This window comes from Spermophilus citellus, assembly GCF_964194105.1.
Source record: "Spermophilus citellus genome assembly, chromosome: X".
Taxonomy (NCBI): Eukaryota; Metazoa; Chordata; class Mammalia; order Rodentia; family Sciuridae; genus Spermophilus; species Spermophilus citellus.
In genome coordinates, this window is record NC_138190.1 from 67948214 (window position 1) to 67963481 (window position 15268).

Here is a 15268-nt window from a genome sequence, read left to right on the forward strand (position 1 = left end):
ATTTCCTGGCTATACGCTAAATTGGACAGGGGAGAGGTGGTGTTGATAGTAGAAAAGAGGGAATTTATAAGGAGAAAGCAAAGTTGAGGAAATGAAAAGAAAATGCAAAATCACTGTGGCCTGGGGGCGGTGACTAGGGAAGGTTTAGAATTTGCAAGGTCAGTCATTCTAAATCTTTTACCCTGAGATTGAGAGAGCAGGTGGTACTTAAACTGAGCCTGGAGAGGCAAGTAGGGTTTGGATAAGCAGGGAGCAAGGGGTGGGGGTGGGAACAGTAGACGGAGGAAGCAAAGTCTGGGGGGCCCCTGCTGCCTGAAGGGTTGTGAAGGAATCCCCAGAAGCCAGTAATCTGCGTTACCTGCAGCCTTCTTTCCCAGCCTCTCTCTCCCCCTTTATTTTCAGCTGAGTCTTTGTTGCCTCAGCCTTGTGACCTACGTGGGCAGTGGGGCCACCAAAGCAGTTATACGATCTCCAGCCCAGTCCTGCCAAGGCCGCCCTACGGCGCTGCTCCTTCCCATCCCGGTTCCCTGCCTGTGGCATTCGCTTCTTCCCAGCGCACCACTGACGCCTCCTTTGCCAAACTCGCAGACTCCCCGTTTTTTTTTTTTTTTTTTTTTTTTAAGAAATAAAGTATCTTAGGGAGTTCTTTCTTGTTTGGTTTCAGTTGGAGTGCGGAGTTTAGTCTGAACCTTTGGTAAAAATCTAAGATACAATAAAGACCCGGAAATCCAATTCTTTAGACCTTGAGCGCAAACGTGTCTTTCAGTTTTGAAGTTCCTAAACCTATCCTGCAGAAGAAAGAAAAAAACAGCCTCCTCAACATCCTGTGTGCACAGCAAGTGTGTTAAATTAAAATAGTCACTTGTAGGGTTTCGAAAATAAACCTGAGAGAGCACATTGCCTACTCTGACACATTCTCCGCCGCCGGGCTGGCGGCTGAGCCCTGGGGCTGCAGCGCGCAGCTGCCAGGACCCGCAGCACCCGCCCCGCCTCCGGCTCGCGTCTCCAGCAAAGCGTAGGCGGCGCCGTGGCCAGCGACCTGCTGTCTGTGACCGCGCTGGAGGCTCAGGGCCGCCGAGGTCTCCAGGAATTGGGTGGAGGATGCCAGAGCCACGCGCGGAGGCCACACGGGACTAGGGTGGTAGCGAGCGTCCTCGGGGAAGTTGTAGCGGAGCTGTAGATTGCGGAGGTTTGACTGGCCTTGGCGTGTCGTGGGCTCTGGAGGCCGCCGGAGCCCGGAGTGCTACACCTACACCGGACCGGCCGGCCCCAGGCCGGAGCGGTGGGAAGGCTCTGCCGGCCTGGCACTCATGCTTCCCACAGCGAGGGTGCATCAGCGTTGGAGCCTCCTTCGTTAGTGGTCAGCAGCACTCCAGTCATTTCTCTGAGGGGATTCGAAACGTGGCGCGATGAGGAGCCGGAGTAACTCGGGGGTCCGACTGGACGGCTATGCTCGACTGGTGCATCAGACCATCCTATGCCATCAGGTAAGTGTCGGGGTGTCTCCTACACTTACTACTACACTACTCCTGGGATCACCGAGCATGTGGAGTGTGATATACCAGACAGAGACCCGGGGTGAACCTTCGTGTGTGTGCATGTGAGTATCTTTAGCAGGTTCTCGTGACCCCTAGCTGGGAAGGCCAAAAAAAGGACCCTTAAGGAAAGGTACGTGTTGGGCCTGGAACAGAACCAGAGTCAGGCACCCATAGCCAGGACCCCCTCTGCCCCCTCCCCCATGATGATTTCATAGTCCTGCACCCCCAAGCCACAGCTGGGATCCAGGAGTAGAGTTTCAAGATGTGTTGATGCTTGTTTATTGACGCCCCCTATCCCGGGTTTGGGCCTCACTTCCTTCCCTTCTACCCTACCACCCCTGTCAGAAAAGATATAGGGAACATTTAGCCATTTTAAGACTAGAATATTGTGAAGGTCAAGGCACTTTGTGTGTATGCATACTTTTAATTGTATTTTTTCTACTTCTGTAATTACTACTGTTTTTTTGTTGGTGATAGTTAATTCTTTCAAACTAGAAAAGTTAAAACTCTTAATAATGCCCTTTAATAATGCATTTAATGATGCTTTTAATAAATTTATTAATATTATTTAAGTACTTTAACAATAACCTCATTTCAGGCTTATAAGTAAGTCTTCAGCCAGTTCTTTCCCCATACTCAAGATAGCATTTGGAAATAGTGCAAACTTTCCATTACAAGATAACTATGTTCTGGGGAGCTAATGAACAGCAGCATGATAACTGGAGTTATTAATACTTTATACTTGAAATGTGCTAAGAAAGTAAATCTTCAGTATTCTCACCACACCAAAGAAAGATAACTAAGTGAGGTGATGTATGTAGTAATTAACTTGATTGTGGTAATATGTGAATCCAGATATCAAATTATCCTGTTGTACATAGTAAATATATACAATTTTATTGTTAATTATAACTCAATAAAAATGGGGTGGGGAGAGATAGCATTTGTCTGCAATAGTCAGAAGACGTTTCAAAACTTGAATGGGGAAATAGGAGAGAGATTAAAAATGCCCAATAATTCATTCCCTAATTTTGTTCCCTAATATGAACACCTACCTGACCTCTTTTTCTTGGTCTTACAGAATCCAGTGACTGGCTTGCTTCCAGCCAGCTATGATCAGAAAGATGCTTGGGTCCGAGATAATGTATATAGCATCCTGGCTGTGTGGGGTTTGGGCCTGGCCTATCGGAAGAATGCAGACCGAGATGAGGATAAGGCAAAGGCATATGAACTGGAGCAGGTACAGGAAACAAAAATACAAAGTGATCCAAAGCTGTATACGGTTGGGTGAGGGAGAGCAAGGATTGAAGAAAATGTAGCCCTTTCTTCACATCCTTGAAATTACATTCCAAAAAGTTTTCCTATATTGTACTAAACTGTTTCTTGGCAGTGGAGACTTGACACTTGTTGATTCAGGGGACGAGGGCACAGTCTGTTCTATTATCATGGAAAATCCTATCCTGGGATCTTAAAATTAATAATCTTCTTTCTAAGTAAATGTATTTTGCAGTTTCCACCATTTTATTCTCATGGACAAGAATGTTTGGGGGCAGATAACTAGTACTTTACTTCATTTTTGAAAAGTATTGATGGTATTTTTATGAGGGTATCTGACACAGATCAGTAGACTTTTTGTACTAAACACAAGTACACTATTTGTTGATTTTTTTATAAAAAATCTGTGGCCTGCTACCTCCCTGCCCCCCACCCCCGCGGGCAAAATGAGGTCAGAGCCAGCAAACGCTTTTCTGCCAACTTTTAAGGTACTTCCTCACAGTAAATTAGCATCCTTTTATAGAATAATTTATACACTCGGGGAAGTGCATCCTCTTGAATGACCAAAAAAAAAAAAAAAAAAAAAAAGAAAAAGAAAAGAAAAACCAGTAATCTGGGCTACAGAAAACTTTTTTTAATCCCTTTATTTTATTTATTTTTATATGATGCTGAGGATTGAACCCAGCACCTTGTGCGTGCTAGGCAAGCACTTTACCACTGAGCCACAACCCCAGCCCTACAGGAAACTTTTAATGTTGAGGTCCTCTGCTGTCAGTTGTAAGATATAGTGAGGTTCTTTCTACACCAACCATTTTTTACCATGGTCTCCCTCAGATTTAGGCAATCTGAGCTTAAGTATTCATTTATAAATCAGAATATTGATATTTGTTTTTTTAAGAGCACCAACATATCATGGAGTTGCAATTCTCGGCAATAAGAAAAGTCTCACTGTTGTCCTCAGCAACAGCAGGCATTTGTTATTCCTTCAAGGCACTATTGAAAGATACTTATATCCATGCCGCCAAAAGTTAGGAGGTACAGATCAATATTTCTATGACCTTTACAGAATTAATACCATTGTGGAAATTTGGAAAATACAGGAGAGTATTTTAAAAAATCACATGCAAATTACCCCACCTCAAACCTTATATCCTATTCTGAATATTTGCTATTTTGATTGCAATACTTTGTTTCTTTATTGTTTTATTTTGCTAGAAATTAATATGAGCAGAACTGAAATGACATGCCTGGTACAATTTGACCAACTCTTTTCAATGCTTTAAAAAAAGAGATGTGTTTTCTCTCTGTTGAACAATCATTATGCAGAGTTGACATGTATCCTTACTGGGCCCAAGTAGAAAGAATTTTACAGAGGAAGAGAGGAAAAGTAGGGAAACATTAAATTGCTCATTCTGAAATTTTCATGATCCATTCTGTAACTTTTTAGAGTTTTATTAGTGTATTATAGTTATACATAATAGTAGGGTTCATTATTATATTCATATATGCAAATAACATAATTTGCTCCATTTAATTCGCCAGTACTTCCCTCCCCACATTATGTAACTTTTCACATAGCTGAAAATATTTTTCACATCACCCCAATAATAACTTTAGAATGTTTCAAAAAATTATGGAAATAGGAATCAAATTTAAAAAAAAGTTTCTGTGGGAATTCTAGAATTCTCTTTCTTTCTTTCTTTCTTTCTTTCTTTCTTTCTTTCTTTCTTTCTTTCTTTCTTTCTTTCTTTCTTTCTTTCTTTCTTTCTTTCTTTCTTTCTTTCTTTCTTTCTTTCTTTCTTTCTTTCTTTCTTTCTTTCTTTCCTTTCTTTCTTTCCTTTCTTTCCTTTCTTTCTTTCTGTACCAGGGATTAAACTCAGGGACACTAGACCACTGAGCCACATCCCCAGCCCTATTTTGTATTTTATTTAGAAATATGGTCTCACTGAGTTGCTTAGGGCCTCACTAAGTTGCTGAGGCTGGCTTTTAACTTCCGATCCTCCGGCCTCAGCCTCCCAAACTTCTGGGATTACAGGCGTGTGCCACTGCACCTGGCAGAATTCTAAAATTTCTATGAATTTACATTGTAGATCAAAACAGATTTTATTATTATATCATTATTTTTTTCAAACTTGATTCAGCATCAATCTAGACCATCTCTGTAGAACCACAGATAGCAAACATTTTCAGCATTATAGGTCACTCATTGTCTGATTAACTCAACTGTGTATTTTTAACACAAAAGAGCCAGAGATCATATACAAACAATGAACATGGTTATGTTCTAATAACATTTTATTTACAAAACTAGCTATGGGTTGGATTTGTCCTTGATCTAGATGAGTGGTTCTGAACTTTGAATATACGTTGGAATTATTTGGGAAGCTTTTTGGAAATACTTTTACTAGATCCCATCTTAGAACAATTTTTTAAAAACTGTGTAAATAGAGATTACAGTCATCAAATTTTTAAATCACCCAGGCAATTCTAATGTATAGACAGATCTAATGTAGATAAATCAGATAATGGCTTTACTATGGGCAATAAATAAACATAAATTAAATCCAATAAATCCATAGGTTAAATTCCCACCTAAAGCCAACGTTTTGTTATGGTGTGGATTTTACCAAAATAATGATTGTTAACCATTTATGCCATTCTGACTCTCACCTTGTTTTTTTTTTTCTGATAAATAATGTCAAGAACTGAAGAGAATTCTAAGAAAAGTGTTTAAGCAACTTCCATATTCTAGATTGAGAATAGAATTATGGACTTCCATGTTATTTGTTGTTGTTTTTTGTGCTGGGAATTGAACCTAGCTGCTCTTAACCACTGAGCCATATCCCCAGCCCTCTTTATTTTTATTTATTTAAATTTTTTTTTAGTTGTTGATGGTCCTTTATTTTATTTATTTTTATGTGGTGCTGAGGATTGAACCCAGTGCCTCACACATGCTAGGCAAGTACTCTACCACTGAGCCACAACCCAAGCCCCCCCCCCATTTATTTTTAATTTGAGACGTGGTCTCATTAAGATTGTTAAGACCTTGATAAATTGTTGAGGCTGGCTTTCAACTTGTGGTCCTCCTGCCTCAGCTTCTGGAGTCACTGGAAATACAGATGTGCACCACCATGTCTGGTGGACATGTATATTTTTACAAATGTCCCTTTCTCTTGGCACATAGATAAATCTATAGCCATAAAAATTATATAAATAAAGGTTTCTATTGGTTGCCTCAAGGTTTCTGTTCTTTGTGTAGTCTATTATCTTTTTTCTCATTAACACTCACCTTTATGACAATCACTTCCAAATCTTCATCTTTAACTCTGACCTCCCTTTAATTTCAAGCCCCCTTTTTCAATTATCTGCTCATTATTTTTGCCTGTATATCCTGTGGCTCCTTAAACTGAATGTGTCCAAAATCTCACCTTCCCCACTAAAACCAAAGAAAATAAAATACCAAGCAATAGCACCTCACCAAAACTCCCTTTTTCTCTTAATAGTGTCTTCATTTTGCCAATCAACCTGGCAGCGTTATTTGGAGTATTTCTCATAGTATGTTCCATTGAATACTAGGCCAACTAACTAAGGTTGAGGCTATGTTAAAAAGTAGGTTTCTGTATTCCTTAATTTCTTAGAGCCTTTGATGTACTTATGTGTGTTTTGAATCTAAGGTGGTAGTGAATTTTATAGTCTTTCTAGAATTTCTTGGACTAATGTTCTATAATACAGTGCTTAATAAGTACTGCCTGTAAGGTGATTTTTAATTTGTTCTTTCCAGATATACATGACAGTAGAGTGTATTTTGTCATATTATATGTACATGGAGTATAACTTTTTCTACTTACGATCCCATTCTTGTGTGTACATAATATGGAGTTTCATTGGTGGTATATTCATATATAAACATAGGAACGTTATGTCCAATTCATCCTACTGTCTTTCCTATTCCCATCCCCCTTTGTCTAATCCACTGAATTTCCATTCTTCCCTCTGCTTATGGTGTGTTAGCATCTGCATATCAGAGACAACATTCAGCCTTTGGTTTTATGGGATTGGCTTATCTCATTTAGCATGATAGTCTTCAGATCCATCTATTTACTGGCAAAAGTCATGAAATCATTCTTTTTTTTTTTTAAGAGAGAGTGAGAGAGAGGGGGGGACAGAGAGAGAGAGAGAATTTTAATATTTATTTATTTTTTCTTAGTTCTCAGCGGACACAACATCTTTGTTTGTATGTGGTGCTGAGGATCGAACCCGGGCCGCACGCATGCCAGGCGAGCGCGCTACCACTTGAGCTACAGCCTCAGCCCCTGAAATCATTCTTTTTATGACTGAGTAATATTCCAGATATGCCACATTTTTTTTAGGTTGGTTCCATAGTTTAGCTATTGTGAGTTGAGCTGCTATAAACATTGATATGGCTGCATTAATACAGTATGCTGATTTTAAGTCTTTTGGGTGTATACTGATGAATGGGAAATGGAGATTTCAATCCTAGTTTTCTGAGGAATCTCCATATTGCTTTCCAGAGTGGATGCACCAATTTGCAGTCCCACCAACAAGGTATGAGTGAAATTTTATCCCCACATCCTCGCCAACAATTATTGCTACTTGTATTCTTGATAATTGCCATTTTGACTGGAGTGAGATGAATTCTCAGTGTAGTTTTAATTTGCATTTCTCTAATATGTAGAGATGTTGAACATTTTTTTCATATATTTCTTGACCGATTGCATTTCTTCTGTAAAGTGCCTGCTCAGTTCCTGTAGGGTGATTTTTGAGTTGTTGCTCTTGCTTGTTTGATACATGCAAATGAAAGATAGTTGATTCTTTCAATTTCTCTATAGAGTCCATTCTCTTTCCCTTCTGCTTCAACCCTAACCTAAACCCTTATCACCTAATAGTGTTGTGAAAACCATACTTACATTATGCTATTTCCATCCTTAACAGTCCTTCTGTAACTCTTTTTTTCCCTACAAGTAAAGTCCAAGTTGTCTTGGCTGGTCTTGAACCTGTGTACCTCCTGCCTCAGCCTCCCAATTAACTGGGATTACAGGCATGTACCATCATGCCCAGCTAGTAGATTAGTTTTCAGAGATGTCCTGAAGTCACCTCTGAGCCAGCATTCCCTGAGGTAACCTGGTTCAATTTCTTCTGGACTGCAAACCATAAAACTTCTTAGAGAAATGGAGAAGCTGTTCAGTGCTGTGTTCTAAAACATATTGCCTACCCATGCTGCTACTCATGGGCCCTTCTGATTTCATGTAGTATACAGTTGTTGACAGAATTTAGGGATGTTGTGATTGGAAAACAAACTATTTTAGAAATTGTCAAGGTTTAGTAAGAGATACTGATGATGAGGAGTTCATAGCCAGTCACAGTGGCACATGCCTATGGCAGGAAGATCATAAGTTTGAGGTTCAGCATGAGCAACTTAGTGAGACCCAGTCTCAAAATTAAAAAATGCTGGGGATGTAGCTCAGTAGCAGAGCACCCCTGGGTTCAATCCTCAGTACTACACTCCCCCCCACCAAAAGAGGACTTAAGAAGCCTATGACTTTTTTTTCATGGAGAAGGAGTTGAGTCATACTAACAATTTCCCTTTATGCTTACTCTGAATTACAATTCATTCACTTTTTTAAGTAACATGTTCAGATAAACATTTCTATAGAATTTTAAGTTTTGGCTGGTTTAGAAAAGTCATGTCGTGTGAAGCCTTTCTAGGTTATAAGATGTTTTAGAATATCTCCAGAGCTTTATGATTTATTTTTAGTTGACTTGCCTTTTTCTCCAGGTGGAAGGAATGTCCTCTACTAGGATAGTTGACTTACTTTTACATAAATCTGTCATAGCATAGACTATTAATTTTTAACTTGAAGGCATCAGAAACTGTAGCTTTTGATTCCATTTTTAGCTGCAATCTGCCTTTCTGTGTACCTATAAAGTAAATGCCATGTGAATAGGAACCCAGGATAGGGTTACTTGTTCTCAAAAGGTCATGTACCAACTGCAGTTGCTGAGCAAGTGTTTTTCTCATCTAGGCATGTTTATAACAGTCTTGTTTCCATTTATTTCTGCAGAGTGTAGTGAAGCTGATGAGGGGACTGCTGCACTGCATGATCAGACAGGTATGAAGTTGCGAACAACTTGCTCCCTAATAAAAGCACATTGTAACAATATCTCTACCCCTTAGGGAATGTATATGGGTTTTTTTCAACTTCACAAGTAGTATACTCTAATTTTAGAAAATTTGGAAAATCAATGAGAAAATGTCATCCATAATCCCACCACCAGCCTCCCTCCGAGATATTTCATTCCAATCTTTTTTTTTTTCTCCCTTCTACAAGGGATTTTTAAAAATGTGTTCCATCATTACCGTTCATGCAATTACATATACTGGGTAGAAGATGGTATAAGCCTAAAATCCCTCATCTGAACTCTTGGGGCCCTATCAATTTTAGAGTTAAGATTTTTTTCAGATCTTTAAAAGGTAGTGCAATACATATACCATATATTTATTTTATGCCTCCAGTGGATTCAGGACAGCACTGTTTAATCAAAAACATACCTCTGAAGGGAAAAATGCCTTTTCACATCAATTGGAATAAAGTCCAAAAATAGCTTTATGTCAATCTAAACCTGCACCAAATGAACTTTGATGGAAAACTTAAGTGAGATAGCCTTTCAAAGTGTTTTAGATTTTAGGAATTGATATGAAGAATTTTGGACTTCAATAATTTATAATTCCTGACCTTGAGTGAAGTTGAGCATCCTTTCATGTTTAGATGGAAAATTTGCAATTCCATCCCTATAGGTCCTTTGCCTATCTTTCTTTTAGATTGCCTCTTTCTTGCCTACTGAGGAGTTTTTGTACATTATGGACATCCTTTGTCACATGCATTGCAAACATTTTAACAATCTACTATTTGTCTTTTGAGTTTATGATATTTTCTTTGTACAAAAGTACTTAAAATTGTTTCATTTTAGATCTTAAAAAATGTTGCAGACATTGAACCTGACTTAATTTTCTGAAGATCAAAGTTATGTTTCATTAAAGAATAATGGAGATCTAGATGGATAAAGTAATTGCTAGACACACAACAAATAGTAATAGATCTAGATGGATAAAGTAATTGCTAGACACACAACAAATCTAAAGTAGAAAGAAATTTATTCCATATTTCTGAACTTTCTTTTTAGTACTCTGTTTATTGGATAGTTATTATTTTCTCTTTCCCTATCTTTACTACTGTTTTTAAAATATGGACACAATATTTTATTTATTTTTATGTGGTGCGAGGATTGAACCTAGTGCCTCACACATATAAGGCAAGCGCTCTGCTGCGGAGCCACAACCCTGACCCCTCTTTACTACTTTTTTATACTTTAAATATTTGAACTTTCTACTCTAATAAATAGTTTTAATGTCTCTAATTTCCAAACCATATTTAAGGTATAATAAGTAGTATCATATGTCATAAGCATAAATATTCAAATCTAAGTTTCAAGAACTAAGTCTTTCAGTTGTCCCTTGCCCAGTGTTTCTCATCTGAACTTTGTGTGTGTCTGTGTGTGTGGGGGGGGATTGTGAGCTTGGATTGAACCCAGGGTCTCATGTATGCTAATCACATACTCTACCACTGAACTACTTCCCTGATCCCCATGTTTCCCTTCTGATCTCTAGTTTCAGCTTCTGTCATACCTGTCACTCTTTCTCTGACCAGTTCTTTTCATTACTACTTCAAAACATGTCCCCTTGACCTATTTTTCCTCAAAATCAATACCCTCTCACTTCTGCACACCAGGTATCCCATCAGGAACAAATGTGTAAACTGAGTTATCTCTTACTAAGCTGTTCTTAATCAGAACATTTTGAATCTTATTTTATATCTATAATGTAGCAAAGCAACCATCTGAAGTCTGAGAGGCAGTAAACAGGAAACAGGTGTTTTTGACTATTTGGCATTGTTTTCTAAATTGCCTAAAATTGAAAAATTAAATTGCCTAAATTGAAAAATAACAATAACAGACTTCCCCAATTATGGAAAAAGAAGTAACAGTGTATTTTAAATATTCATAATTGCCCAAAGACTGAGTACAATAATGTATGTTAGAGTATTACAGAAGTGTGGCATATAGGTTCATTTTTCTGAATATTCTTTTACTGTTTTTGTTTTATTTCAGGTGGATAAAGTAGAGTCCTTCAAGTATAGTCAGAGTACTAAGGATAGCCTTCATGCCAAGTACAATACCCAAACCTGTGCTACTGTAGTGGGTGATGACCAGTGGGGACACCTGCAGTTGGATGCTACCTCTGTATACCTGCTCTTCTTAGCACAAATGACTGCCTCAGGTCAGTACAAGGAGAGAAGTAGTGTAACTCCCTGAGCTTGGAGCACTTGCTCTGGCATACTTGGCTTCTCCAAAGGTATTGACCAAAAAAAATAACATAGCTGTTGACATTGCTCAAAGAAGCATATTGGAAACAAATGACAGTTTGCAAATTTTATACAGATTTTTGAGGACTAGTTAATGTTTTATTATATTGAGATATAATAAGTCTGGGGTACTAATTAATATTCTTTTAAAATGAGAACCAAGAAGTTTGAGGTAGATCTTCTTTAGATAGTTACTTTTATTATTTATTAATTCTTAGATACCAGGAAATGGAAAGGAAGGGCTAGGTTTATTTATTGTTTTCATATTGTATGGATAAGCACCTACTGTACATACTCTTTATGAATGTTATGAAATACATCTATCTTTAGGGATCTGCTTTATATTTACAGAATTGCCTTAGGGATCAGAATCCATTTTTTATTGAATTATACACTCTTTTCAGGTGATTTTGCTGTTAGATTTAGTTACTTGACCTGGAAATGGAAAATGTAATAAATAATATAATTCCTTTAATTTATCCTACATTGGGAGGAGCAAGGAATCTCATTATATCAAGTATATGAATTTAATGAGACATTTGACGGATGATAGTGAGTCAGTTAATGTACTTCTCACAATACCATATTTTTGTATGTGTGGTATGTGGGATGGAACTAAGAGCCCTGCAGGTACTAAGCAAGCACTGAACTATAACCCTAGAAATACCACATTTTTGACATTTCTTCTTATCTGATTACAGAGATCTCTAATACTAAGGTCATCCAAGGTAGGAATGCCCTCAGAATTCTTTTCTCCTTTTCTTGCAGAAACACATCTCTGGTGATAAACCCTTCTTCTTTTACTCTAGAACATATATCCCAGAGCCCGATTAAACTTTTCTCAAAATTATGAATTTGTTACCCACATAGTCTATCCTTTTGGAGGGAAATTTTTTTCTTGGATAAATATAAAATATTTAGATTTTTGTTGTTTTTGTTACTGAGATTGCACTCAGGGACACCTGACCACTGAGTGAGCCACATCCCTAGCCCTACTTTTGTATTTTATTTAGAGACAGGGTCTCAATGAGTTGCTTAGTGCCTCACTTTTGCTGAGGCTGGCTTTGAATTTGTTATCCTCCTGACTCAGCTTCCTGAGCCTCTGGGATTATAGGCATGCACCACTGCATCCAGCTAGTTTTATTTCTTTTAATAGAAATGCTATAATTTCTATTTTTATATTTATTTTTAAATTTGGTACTGGAGATTTAACCCAGGGGTGGTATTCCACTAACTACATCTCCAGCACTTTTTATTATTTATTTTGAGACAGGGTTTCACTAAATTGTTTAGAAACTCACTAAATTGCTGAGGCTGGCTTTGAATTTGTGATCCTCCTGACTCAGCCTCCCCAGGGGCTGTGATAACAAGTGTGTACCCCCATGCCCAGCTCTAGTATTATTTTAATACCAACTCTGGAGTTATGTTTTGTTTTGTTGTTTTTTGCAAAGCAAACCGGTGGTTTTTCTTTTTTTCTTTTCTTTCTTTTTTTTTTTTTCTGGTACCAGGGATTGAACTCAGAGGCACTCCGCCACTGAGCCACATCCCCAGCCCTATTTTGTATTTTATTTAGAGACAGGGTCTCACTGAATTGCTTAGTGCCTCTGTAAGTTACTGAGGCTGGCTTTGAACTCATGATCCTTCTGCCTCAGCCTCCAGAGCCACTGGGATTACAGGCATGCACCACTGCACCCAGCTGTGGTTTTTCATTTTGAGCTCAGAATAAAAACAGAAACATACTGAAAAGGCTTATAAGAAAGTTTGTTGATTCCTGGTTTAACATTTGATTTTCAATGCACTCAGCTCACTTGATAGATTCTTGGAATAAGGTGGATGTTATTTGATCAGGTCTTTGATAAATAAATAGGAGTAAGAAATTCACAAGTAAAGGAATAGTATGAGTACCACATAGAAATTTGAAAGGTTCAGGCCATCAAAGTAAGGCTAGGTCTGTTCTATGTTTAGGGTGTAAGTCATGTCTGGAAAATGGCAAAATATGAAGCTAGAAAGTTGGGCCTAGCTATCTGAGGACAGGTAAATAGTTCTGACTTTAGTCTGCAATCAGTGGAAAAATATTCAATATAGATAAAGGAAGTTTCAAATGATTCACCCTAGTAGCAAGAAGGATAGATTGGGTTGGGGAATAAAATTAAGATGGAAAGCTTGAGAGGAAGTTAGTGAAATACTTTTAGCAAGAAGTGATTACAGAACCTTTGTTAGGCAGTTGCCTTGAAAATGGAAAGTGCTTAAGTGAGATATAATTGGTAGAGTATGAAAGCTCTTCATAGACTATTTAGTAATACTGTGCATGTTTCTGAATACTTAATCTGAACCTTGGTTAAGACAGAATCTGACTGCAACTTACATAATGGTAGTATAAAGAGCTTCATGGATCTTCCCCCAGCAAAGCAATCACAAATGCTAAAAATTATTTTCAGAAAACTAACCCTTTTAAGTCACTGGAAATTGTCCAAAGGACATAGAACAAGTGGAGAAACTCTCCAGCAAACGTCCTAAATCTTGGTAAAAGCAGTGAGGAACTGTGGCTTCTGAGTCTCAATCTACTCCCTCCTCCACTCCAAATCAGCATGACAGAATTATTATTCAAGGTAGGTATAGCCAAAATCCAAATCCTCCTCTACTCTAAGCTCCAGATCAGTGCTACTGTATGTCTTTAGGAGAGGTAGGTTGCCATAATTTCTCATCCTCCTCACTCATGTTTTAGAAGCTTTAGTCCAAGCAGTTTTCTTGTTTAGAAGTCTGGAGCTCACCTCCTCTTCACTCCTAGCCCCTTGTAGAATGGAATCTTTTCCCTAGGCAGGGTAAGGGGAGAATACTAATCTCTGATTGCCTTCAGTCCACCTCTCTATTAGGACAGATGTTTAACACTGGGAGAGAAAAGCTGAGAAGCTCATAGGCTACCACTCGTGCTTAGTACTCAGTTTGTAAAGAAGAAATATCACTCCAAAAGGTATGGACTATTGTTCTCACCAACAGTTCTGGACCACTGGCTTAGGGGGAAAGGCAAACTGTAAGTACCAAACATCTTAGCTCTTCCAAAGAGAACTGACTTTTTTGGAACAAGTGTGAGAAAGTTCAAGCCTAAGGGTGATTTCAAAAAACAATGTAGAATTTGATTCTAAGCAATAGAGAAGACTAGTTGCTCATTAAGATTAATAAGCTAAACCAAAGAGTAGCTGAAAGTTTTAATAGAACCAAGTTTTAATAGGAGTCTTCCTAGTGTTGGAACAAGTCTCAAAGACTTGACTCAAAGATTACCTGAAGAGGGGCCTGAATTTAATTGGATGAGACTGTGATGCAATTTATAGGATATTGTACCAAAGAGTACAGAAATCAGTTGGAATCATTGGAGGCAGAAGCATAACAGATTAAGAGACAGTCAATGAGTAACCTGCTAAAACACCATCTTCCCTGTGATAGTGCACCTGCCCAATTCCTCTCTGAGGATTATGAGAGGCTGCATACTATGGAGATAATAGATTTCACTGAAATAGTCCATCCAGGAAACTAAATAAATAAACAAAAATAAGAGAGAATAATGTATCAGTATCTAGAGTTCTCACAACATATTATCTAAAAATATCCATTTTCAACAAAAATTAATGAGACAGGCAAAGCAATAAGAAAGTATTAGCCATCCACAAGAAAAAACAGGTAGTAGAAATTACCTTTGAAAGGGCACATATGTTGGATCTAGGAGACAAAGATTTCAAAATACTCATAAAATATTCACAAATCTGAAGGAAACCATGCTTGAGGAAAAAGCAATAGACCAACAGAGATTCAATCTCAAGGACAGAGAAAAAATCATTTAAAAAATGAATAGAAGACTGGGGTTGTGGCACAGTGGTAGAGCACTTGCCTTGCATGTGTGAAGCACTGGGTTCCATTCTCAGCACTGCATGAAAATAAATAAAATAAAGGTCCAACAACAACTAAAATAATTAAAAAAAATGAATAGAACCTCAGAGAAGTGTAGAACATGGAAAAACC

At 38.1% G+C, this 15268-nt stretch overlaps 1 protein-coding gene across 2 annotated transcripts in view; it reads left to right on the forward strand.

Moving 5' to 3' along the window:
• Positions 1 to 903: 903 nt before the first annotated feature.
• PHKA1 (phosphorylase kinase regulatory subunit alpha 1) overlaps positions 904 to 15268 on the forward strand; it is a 115775-nt gene continuing 101410 nt past the window's right edge. For both annotated transcript variants that reach the window (XM_081278186.1, XM_081278187.1), the window contains exons 1-4: positions 904 to 1487; positions 2620 to 2778; positions 8897 to 8944; positions 11001 to 11169. In XM_081278186.1, coding sequence (XP_081134312.1) covers positions 1410 to 1487; positions 2620 to 2778; positions 8897 to 8944; positions 11001 to 11169 — 454 coding nt within the window. In that variant the 5' untranslated portion in view covers positions 904 to 1409. The remainder of the gene's footprint in view (positions 1488 to 2619; positions 2779 to 8896; positions 8945 to 11000; positions 11170 to 15268) is intronic.